The 11,610-nt window shown below is 37.9% G+C and overlaps 1 protein-coding gene across 2 annotated transcripts in view; it reads right to left on the reverse strand.

Moving 5' to 3' along the window:
• The window catches only part of DGKB (diacylglycerol kinase beta), a 742,837-nt gene that overhangs the window by 513,934 nt on the left and 217,293 nt on the right, over positions 1-11,610 (reverse strand). For both annotated transcript variants that reach the window (XM_019508504.1, XM_019508505.1), the window contains exon 12: positions 9,281-9,379. In XM_019508504.1, coding sequence (XP_019364049.1) covers positions 9,281-9,379 — 99 coding nt within the window. The remainder of the gene's footprint in view (positions 1-9,280; positions 9,380-11,610) is intronic.

Raw genomic sequence — 11,610 nt, forward strand, 5'->3', positions numbered from 1 at the left:
GCTACGACATCCCATAATTCATATTCCTAAGAGTGTGCAAGAGAACTGGTTACAGATTCAAAACAGTAAAAGAAATGAGAGTTCTGCTTTGAAATGAAGGAAGATGGCCTGAAATAGTCCAGATCCTTTTTTTTTTTTTGTGGTATGTTGTAAATATTTTCTTTTATTCTGATGTCCTTTTAATTCTTTGAATCCTGGTCCAAAGACAGGAGCATCTCATAAAATGTCTATTTTTTACTATGGTTAATGAACTATACAGTATGCAACTATAAAAAGTGCTTCTGTCCTTTGTTGATATGCAAAGGTACGTGCAATTATACTTTTTTAAGTGAAATAATGACATTCAAGAATATTTAATGCTTTTAGTTGGTGTTGCTATGGGGAGAAACAGAAAGAGGTAACAGCTAATGTTCTACTAAACAGAGATCTGTTTATCTTCTGTTGCAGATTTGGCATTCAGTGTTTATATAGGCAAAATATATTTTTCCTTGTCCTCCTACTTTATTTAATTTGTACAAGTCTGTACTTTCCTACATAAATTCAATATATTGGTATGACTAGTTAACATGCTGTAAGTTTAAAAGCTGTATTTAAGTAGGTACGTAAAGACATCAGTGAATAATTAACAACATAATTAAATTTGTCAAAACACTGACTGAAAACTACAGATCTGTTCTCCATGGAACTTATTAAAATATATGCCTTTAGGTGAGACAAGTCCACTTTCTAAATACAGACATTTACAGAGAGCCCCGCATTCTATTACTGTGCACAAATAGAAACAGATTATTTACATGAGTATTTTGGTACCAAGAGGCCTGTCAAATTGCTGAGCATTTCATTTCTGAACCAATGAAGCATACGAATGTATATTTAACTTTGTTCACATGAGTACAACTCTCTGAAGCCAGTCTGACTATTCATGTGCTTATAGTTAAGCATGTGCTTAGATGCTCTGAGGAATGAGAACCTAAATTTTCAGTACCTTCTGTGACAGAGCTCTTGGAAATCTAAATACGAGATTTGAACACCCCATTTTAATTGTTTTTTTGCTTGGTTGATTTGGGGGTTTTTTAACTGAACTAATTTTCAAAGATATTTGGTTTGGTCTGGGAACCTTCAGGTCAGATCATCTGTTTTAGTATTTAATGAAGCAGAATTCTAAAGGATCTCAGATTATCACGTATACAGTCCTGTGTAAATATTCAAGCACCCATTGTACAACAAAACTAAAACAAAAGACTAACTTAGGGTATACACCGAAGTGACAATTATCACCAAAACTGGCCCCTGAAAACGTTCTACAGCCATGACCAAACAAAAGTGCATGGCTGCAAAGAGCTTTAAAAGGGCCCAATCCATGAAGATCTGAACCCTCACTGCATGAGGGTTCAGCTGAAGACGTTTAAAAAACAGCGGCTTCAGTAATTTGTGCCTGTGCAGCCTCTCAGCCTCAGAGCTGTTTTCAGAATGGGAGGGGGGAAAGGGAGTGGAGGCAGTTCAATCTGGGCTTTTTTCAGCCCCCCCCCCCACTCTCCCTGAGGTGTGGGGGGGGCTCCAATTCACCCACCCCACCCTCCAACACTACCTGGGGAACCCGTAGCACAAGCTTCTTCTTCTTCTTTTCCCCCCTCCTATGCTGAAAACAGCACCCAGCTGGGAGGGAGGGAGGGAGGAGGGGTCATTTCTAAGGGAACCCGGCAGCAGTCTCCCAGCCAACCACTGGATTTCCCTTCCCCCTGAAACCAACAGTGAGCTTCTGTTTGGTCCAGTGGATCATTACAACTCAGACCACTTCCTGCAAAGTGTTATGAGTTACAATGGGGAGCTGCACTTCTGTCGGATTCATTTCAGAATATGTACCGGCTGCTTTTCTGCAGTTTTAAATGTCAAATAGAAGGGCATGTTGTTTGTGTCTACCCTTCTAGGTAGGGACCTACTGAATTCATGGCGGAAGTGAGGTGCAGTGTGGCTCCTTTAATCTTGTAGGTTCTCCTGCACTGCCCTGCCCCACCGATTGGTTGAGGGGCCCTGCTTGTGCTCGCTCCTGATCAGTGGGAAGGCAAAAACTGCTGTTTTAAATATAGTGCCTTTTTTGCCTCCCACCACCATTTGCCTGAGGAGCCCTGGATAGTCCTGTTGTTTGCTGCTGACTAGCAGGGAGGCAAAAATGGTGCCATGTTTAAAACCATGGTTGTAGCCTCCATACCAATCAGGAGGAAGTGGTGGGGTCCTCCACTAATCAACATCAAAGATGGCAGGAGGGAGGGGGGAATGGGCGAGATGCACGCAAGGGAACATGCAAGATTAAAGGAGCAGCTGTGCACTTTATTTCCACCATGAATTTGATAGGTCCTTACTTCTAGAGCATGAGTGTACTTCTAGTGTGGCTGAAGGTACACAACACTCTCGAACTATGTGCCAGTAATAAGGCCCAGGACAGCTTGATTTTTTCCTTAATTTGTAACCTACAATAAGCTTACATTATAGTAGCTAATAATGTAAAAAAAGATGGTACAGACAAAAAAAATGATCTAAGATTAAAAAAAAATATAGAGACCAGTGGAGGAGGAGCTGAGAAATAAACATAGGAACAGAAAGTAGAGATGGGGTGTGAACAGGAAGCTAGGTATAATTCAAAATGATTGAATGGCTGCCATTTCAATTTATCAGCATCTTATTCATTTTAACATTGAACTGTGTTTGCAGTCCAGATAATTAGTTAGAAAGATACATTTTCCTCCATAGCAATTATTAATTTCAACCTAACTTCAAAGAAATGAAAAAGCTCTAACTACAGATAAAAACACTATTATATTTCTAATCTGCTTTAGATGTTCAGTTAAACTAAACCTGTGATTCGATGTGCAATTGAGAAAGAAAAATAGCTTTCTGTGTTTCAGCCTCACAGTTTCATTATATGTTGCCCCACACCATGTTTTGGCTTTTTATTTAATTTTGCTGTGCAAGAAAATATACCACTAACTCTTAGTACAAAAGGAAGTTATTCCAATAGTGTGGCATTTATCCATGTACAGAAGACCAGCATATGGTATGGTATATCTATTAATTTTAAGGGGTTAGCTTGTACTGATAAGCTACATGAGCCTTTAGCTGATTCTCTGCACAGATTATGGTAGGCTAAGACTTTTTTTTCTTGTTCCTTTCCAATACATGAGAAGAACAGAAGAATATTCTTGGGGTTAAGGCAGAGGAGTAAGGCCCAAGGGACACTAATTCTCACCTCCTTCACCTTGTCTTATGGTGCCACTGCTAATTCATTCATGTTTTCCAATGTGTAAAAAGAATGTTTGTTACCTACTTCACAAGAAAACTTTCTGATAATGTCATGTTACCACAAATATAACTATTTTAATAAAAACACTAGTTTGCTTTATGTGAATCCATTCTCTCAAAATTCTCAAGGAGAAAGAATGCTCCCGAGTAATAGAGGTTCTCAACCTTGTTAGCTTCAAGGCACACCTGGACAGACTAAAGGCACTCCTCAGAAAAAAAGGGCTTCTCACCATTTTTTGACGACAGATCAACATAAGAGCAATTATTTTGTTGCAAAGGACTCAGAAAGCCCAGAACAGATCATAAGTTTTTACCGCTATGGATTCCGATTTGAAATCTCTGGGTTTATTTTATGAAACACGTAGCAGTGCTAACACTGCATAGCACCCTTGAAAGGTTCTCAAGGCACCCTGGTTGAGACTCGCTGCTGTACAAGATCAGCATATAATTTTTGAGGAAATTCCTTTTTAATAGCATAATTAATTTGCTAAGACATATGTAACATCAAGATTTTTGAATCTTCACTTAAAACTCAGAAAATGGAATAGGAGAGGAGTATACCAAAAACTTGCAACTTAGCTGTTTTTCTTATGTTCTCATAATGGTTTGGATACTGTATCACAATGATCAATAAACATAAGATCCTTCTCTCCTCTCAATTATGTTCCCGTCCAGTTTTGTGAGATCCCAATACAAATCAGATTTGCTTTGTCATCTAACAAAAACACAGCATTCAGATACAGAAGGTCAACTGAAATGAGCTGCATTCCATGTAAATTTAATATTGTACTCTATCTATACACTCATATAATATGTATGAGAATATCCATTCTTCTATTTTTATATTATATAAATAGATACATCTTTTGTCTATAATTCCCCCCACCCTTCCAGTTAGAGAAAACGCAAGTTTTCATAAGGTGCTCTCAACTTTTTATTGCAATGATTCAGAGTGACCAAATTATTTAGGAAAGACAAAATAGGGAATTAAGTAGGTAATTCTACATTATTAAAAACTGTGTTTGGGCTGCTTGTGTTGAATCTCACAGTAAGTTTTTTTTCTTTCACATTTAGTTATTCCTTTAATGTTATAGTATTTCCCTTCATTTGAATTACATTTGTTACTATGGAAACAAGGAAGCATGGAGTTTCCGAATATTCAAACAGTAAAGTCAATGTACATAAGTTTTTGTATTTAAAGCAGGATATGTAAATATATTATTCTTATTATGATTTTCAAGATTGTTTATTTGGAATAAAGTAATTATATAAATTAGCTCCAGTAAAGTAGAATAAAGTTTCATTGGATTTAAAATGGTATAAATGACAGGAGAATTAGGCTGTTATATTAATTATATTGTGTATTTCGGTTAGTTGGTTTGTTGTTACACAAAGGATCATATATGAGAAAGGGAAAATCTAATTATCCTATTATTTATTTTAATAGAAAGAACACTGAGTTTACATTAGTAGAATGAAATAAAGAGAAAGCACAAAAATAGATAAGCAAAGATGTCAGAAACCATTTCTCCATTTATGCTTCATATAAAAAGCAATACTGAAAAGAGAGGTCAGTCTTCTTGGATACTCACTTGTCTCATTCCAATACTCAGCTTTTAACCTGGTTATCATCTAATTCTATACTCATGTTAGGCTAGGATTCAATTGAGTTAAAGATTTTTAAACTCACTGCCAGTCAACCTTATCATGAACTCTCATTATATGCATGTAATTAATTGGGTCCAATGAACAATATCAGCACTGAGTTATAGACTTTTCCCCCCACCATATAATTAGAATATAATTACCCACAGGATATCAGAATGATGCAAAACCTTTCCTCTAAATGTGCCCTCATTAGGAAACAAGTCTCAATGTACATTTATTCAATCAGTGTGAATTAATTAAAACGTTACTGAAATAAGAGAGGGTAACATTAAAGTGTATCTGACATCTATTAAAAGACTATCACTTGAGATCTGCATGCACAGTTTATAACTAAACTCATTTAACTCAAGCAAGAAACTTCATCATGCAATACATCACATTTATTCTAAATTAGAATGGTGAATACGTGAATTAGACTATTTTTAAAGTAAATAAACTATATCTTACTAAAACATAGGAACGTGAGAAATGCTGGTAAAAGATGGATTCCTGAAAGATCTCGTGTCAATCTTCTGCTGTGTACACCATGTTAATTTCCAAAACATTTGTTTCCCCTATTTTGCAGCTGAGAACTTTGCCAACTGAATCTATAAATAAAATACGACAAAAAAAATCTACCTCTTTTTTTTGTTTGTAATTCTGAAGGGTGCTTTGAGTTTGAATGGAAAACATCAATTTTACTTATTCTCAGACCCTGCTCTTCTAGCTAGCTGTTAGTTCCTATTTTAGACAGTTTCTTGCATTTCCTATTTCAGAGACAGAATTTTCTTTATGTGCAAATAAAAACACAAAATACAAATGATTTTCCCTGCCTTCCCCACCCCCAACACATTTAACAATCTTGACATTTTACTACTACTGCAAACTGGTGAATCTGTGTGAATGTATTCAAATTAATTTGTAATAATTCTATGAACAAAAGAATGAATCAGTAAAACCCTGTAGATTACAGAAACTTCCTGTGATCCTAGAAGATACTTTGTATTTATATATCCATAAGCTTGGATATAGATCCACTGAACTTAGTGGGGCTTAATGCAGATTGCAGGGGTTTGCCCACACGTTGTAACTTGCAAGATAGGGGACCACAAGTCTCTACTGCTATATGTATGAGCTCAAGAGGTTTTTTCCTGCTTGTTTGATTTGTTTTTTTGATGGTCAGTTGTTTGGCTTTTACAGCAAGCATAGGCCTAGGGAATAAAGATGACAACCACTAACTGGGGGGATCTTGTCTTTGGGAAGCAGTTTGAAAACAGGGGACAAAGCTGCTAGGTCTCCACAGAGACCAAGATACCAGGTACTTAAAGTGAGGGTGATGCAAAGCTTCACATTCTCAATAGGAGAAATCTTGGGAGTGCAGCCCTAAGAGCACTAGAATTTGTATGCATTTCCAATAGGACACCAAAGGAAATGGAACAGATATAAAATGTCTCATTCCTGTTGAACGCAAGACTTTTGACAGTCCATATGAAAGAAACTACCTTGAATTATGCCCACCAGATCTCAGAAAGTAGTCTGAGCTCCAATAAGTGACACCTGGGAAGAAGAAAACTGTTACATGAAACTATTTTCCTTGTATGGATTTTGTTGCATGACTTAAATTTGACATGTAAACCTGGGGAGAATCTGTTTTCTTTGGAGGAAAGTTTTAACAAAAAATAATTCCTCTAGGAAAGGAATAAAAATTGCTCTTTCCCATAGTCTCAGATTTCTACAAGATATGATTGCTCATTTGCTTTTGCTTTTTATGGCACAGTGTATATCCACTCAAAGATGCACAAAAAAAAAAATCACACTAATTCAGAGATCGTTATAGCTAAAGCAACATTCTGAATAATATATCCTATCCTTTCATATAAGGCACTGCATCTGAAATGCACTATTTCTGTTGAGGAGCATGCTTAACACTGCACACTTAGTAGATTACCTAACTCTGATTCTGGTTAACAACAGACACTTGCTACTTTTCTCTAGTTCTTGATGGTTATGGTTTCATCTTCACTGAAATGCTACATGCATCAAGAGGAATCCACATAAAGAGGAAATAGGAAAACTCAATTTAAAAATTACCAAGAAATCAGGTGTATGCTGTAGTCAATATTTCTAAACAGAATTCTTATTACCCATGCGAGTGATATGCTAGCAGTGATGCACATGCATATGTATTATTACATTAGAATACCCTTAGAGCAACTTATACTAGAATAAGGTACCCAGGTGGTAGCCATATTGGTCTAGAGGAAAAAGCAATCAGGTCTTGCAGACAGAGGTGATATCTCTTATTAAACCAACAAGGTTTTTGTAAAAAAAAAAATTCTTTAACTGCAAGCTTTCGGGCACAAGCACCCTTTGTGAGGCATTGGAGAACAGACAGTAAAAGTCCTCCTGGGTAGAAATGAAAGTTCATATTTCATAGGATTTCACAGAGAAGTCAACAGATGAACTTTCATTTCTACCCAGGAGGACTTTTACCGTCTGTTCTCCAATGCCTCACAAAGGGTGCTTGTGCCCGAAAGCTTGCAGTTAAAGAATTTTTTTTTTTTTTTACAAAAACCTTGTTGGTCTAATAAGAGATATCACCTCTGTCTGCAAGACCTGATATACTAGAGTAATATATTCTAAGAATTTTCTAATCTAATACTAATTATAAATATATAATCAGAATATATTTTCATAAAAATCAGCTGGCTGACCAAGCATACTGGATTGTAAAATAATAAAGTTTCCACTGAAACACAGTACACCAAAAATCAACTTTGCTTCCTTTCTTGTGATTTATGTACAGTACTGACATGTACTTTTCAAGTAAAACTATCTGTATGTAGTCAGAGACAATATCTATTTATTTTAGAACAACTTTACATATTTTTAGAACCAAATATTTTAAAACAAAAATATTTTTCATTACTTTTTTTTGCCTTTTAAATCTGCAGATTCAGCAGTGCTGTGCAAGGGTGAACTGGAATCAAAACTGGATTGTAAGAACAGTAAAAGTGCTAAATTAATTCAATTGCAGAACCAAATTCTACTTCTTCTGCACCTGCAAAACACCATGGAAGAAAATGGGCTCACACAAATATAGATGAGGGCAAAATTTCAGCTGCAGAGCCTTTACTACTAGTTATGATGCACAAGTGAGTATAAAACCAGCTTGAGTTATACATCTCAGATAGTTTGTAGGATTGATATACTATAAATTTGGTAAGTATAATCTGGAGTCATGGAATTGCAATCATCAAAGAATCCCAAACAATTATATTTCAGTAATTTTTTCAGAGCAGACCCATACTACCATTTTTGCAATCTACATCATTACAGAACATTTTGGAAATTACCATATTAGCTTTTTACTTACATCATCACCAGGTTGCCACTGTTTTAACTTCTTTGGTTGCTGTAGAGTGACTCTTACATTATAAATCATACAGAATCTTCAACAAGCAGGAGTAGTTTTAAAATTACCAGCAACAGATTTAAGTTTTAACAGTCATTTTTCCTGTTTTTATGACTACTCTAGTTTAGTTGACTTCATGCTTTCTCAAATTCAACTATTATTTTTATTATAAAGTAAATTTAAAATGAGAGGTCCGTGTATATCATACCTACTATTAGCATTAATGTGATGATGCTGTGACTTTCATGAGCATAAAAAATCAATTTAACATTAAATTCATATACAAGTTAATTTTGAACGTGTCTATCCATGAGAAACTGCTTGGCTTTTTTTCAGTGCTACGTACATACAGTAGGTATTTCTATTTTCATTTAATTGAGTTATTGTTTTTGTGGACAGTGAAATTTACTGTCCACTCCTGCAGAATAAAATACACCATAATATTGATGCATAGCTTGCTACAAGGCCAATGTCATCACTCTAGGTAACCTCCGGCTTAGATGAGAGAACTCAGCATTGCAGATATACAATATGCATCCCAAGCAAAAACTGCCCATAAGAATAACTTCATTATTCTGGGAAGTTGGATCTATAAAAGATGTAAAATGTAGAAGTGTTCTGCCTATACAATTTCTGGTAAGTACAATACGACTAAGTGATAAAACCTGAGTCAGCTTCAGTTACAGTATGTTATATAGTAGAGCGCTCCTACAGAAAGTTCATTGTCATATGAAGGAAAATGCAATATATTGGGGAAAAATGTATTTCTGCCTGTAAGTAATAAACTAGAATTATTTGTTCTGTTTTGGGGTTTATATTGGGTTGTCAAATTAGCAAAAAAGTTAGTGATCAAGTATTTAACGCAGGTTTTTCCAATATCTTTGATATAGGTCTTTATTAGACAAGAGACCATGAACTCACCAATACTACTGGACAGATTGATGTGGGTGGTAAAATGTGGTCTTTCAATGGTCCACAGTCACATTCAGGCTTTAGATGTGAAGCGCATTTATTATGCAGCTGAGTAGAAAAGATAATAAATTACTATTCAACCACAAAATTATACTAGAATATTTCACAATGCCCCCATCCTATACAAAATACATATAGCTATACCAAATTAACCAAAGAACTGCTATACTAATCATAGAGCAGGAAAACATAGGTAGTGTTGTCAAATTATAGCTATTTGACTTGTAGGCTAGGGACAGAAATTACACATAAACTGGAATAAGTGATTGGGAACTGGTTCAAATCTCTAACACAACAAAAGTTCAGTGCACATAAACTACTTTCAAAATGGCCAAGAGCAAATTAAGATAAACATGGATGGATGTAGTATCAGACTTAAATTATGTAGGTTAAATTGATTTATTGAACTTCTGTGACAGTTCCCCTTCAGATTCAAGTTAACTCACAGTCCCCCAGCATTCCAGGATGCTTTGCAGGGTGGGTGGGCTAGCCTCGGCCCAAGATGTCTACTCCAGTTGAGCAGGGAAGGGTGTTTTAGCACCCCCCCCACAGCTTTTAGATAGGACCACTACAGGCATACAGCTGCATTTCTGGAATCAAAAGCAAATACCTGTTCACCTGCTTATTGGTTCAATCTATGCAGTTCAGACTGACCTGCAAAGATGGAATTGATTCAGCCTCTAGCTTTTTGACTGTCTGTTCTTAGCCCTATAACATATTCTAGGAACTTATGTTGCTTTACTTGAACTATTTTCTCCCAAGTTTTCAGAATCCTAAAAGTTACTTCTCAATGCAAATCAACCAAAATTGCACAAATTAACTACTTTCGCTTTCTTTATTCAAAACAAAACAAAGACCAAAACAGATAACCAACACAAATGCATGCATACCCACACTTGTGTACGCACACTATTTTTGTTTTATTTTACATTTTGGCACAGGCAGCAGAAGTCTGGGGCTAATGGGGCTTAGCCCCCCCAAACATGGAGCAGCAGTGGCAGCACAGAGGGCTGCAGGGCAGCCCAGGTGTGGGCTCCAGGCAGCTGCAGCAAGGTGGGGTAGGGGCGCACACAAGCACAGACACACAGCGAAAGCCTGCAGCAGCTCAACAGCATGTAGAACACTGACTACCACAGCAGGTAAGACTGTCATGAGGAAGGGGTGTGGGGGGAGATCAAGGCCCCCACGGTGAGGGAGGGAGTAGGGCAGGGGCTGGAGTGAATGGGGTCTCAGAGCCAGGGCAGGTCCTGGGATGGTCACAGCCCATCTGGCTTGTCAAAGGGTTCAGGGAGGCTCCTGGCCCTGCACACACCCCAGCGGAGGCCTGGGGGTTATATGCCCCCAGATCTGTGTGCAGGGCAGAGACAGACTGCTGCTGCAAGCTGGGCTCTATGCCACACTGCCTCTGCCTCAGGAGTGGTGTGATGCCATGTGCCTCCTGCATGCTGACTGTGCCGCAACCCCTGCCTGCCCAGAGGTGGCAGGCGCATGGTGTCGCGTCACTCCCAAGGCAGCGGCAGTGGGGCGCAGAGCCCAATACAGATCCAGAGGGCACAGGGCCCATGGGCCTCCGCTGGGGTGTGTGGCAGTGGGAGTTCTCTCCCACCCTCCATGCCCCTGAATGAGCCCCCTAGGCTTTAAGCATCCCATAACCTGCCCCAGCCCTGGGGGTCCATTCAGCCCTGCCCCTGCTCCACTCCCTCACCACAGGCCCCTCAATCTGCGCCCCCATGCCCATTCCCCAAGACAGCCTTACCTGCTGTATGGGTAGGTGCACACGCGCAAGCACATATGCACACAGCTCCCCCGCCCCAATATTTTCACCCTCCACCTACGCATTTTGAAAAATGTAAACTATATTCTGGACAGGACTACACAGCCTTTCCAAAGAGCTAAGCAATAAGAATACCCTACAAATACACTTTTAACAACAGCATAACTGGAAATACCTTTCACTGCATGTCGCTATATCATGTAGACAGTATGCCCCAGAAAAAAAAAGGTGAAGACCAAACAAAGAATAGTAAAACCCATAAATAATAGAGAATTCTAGACCTAAATATTATATATTAAGTAAACATTTAAAAATAAAAATCAATAAAAACATCACACCAGAAACTTCCAACCTCAGAAGTTCATAGATTTCATAGATATTAGGGCTGGAAGGAACCTCGGAAGATCATCGAGTCCAGGCCCCTGCCCGAAGAGCAGGAAGTCAGCTGGGGTCATAGGATCCCAGCAAGATAAGCATCCAATTTGCTCTTGAAGGTGTTCAATGT

The sequence above is a fragment of the Gavialis gangeticus genome, unplaced genomic scaffold (genome assembly GCF_001723915.1).
Source record: "Gavialis gangeticus isolate Ggan-Ray unplaced genomic scaffold, GavGan_comp1, whole genome shotgun sequence".
In the NCBI taxonomy this organism is placed as follows: Eukaryota; Metazoa; Chordata; order Crocodylia; family Gavialidae; genus Gavialis; species Gavialis gangeticus.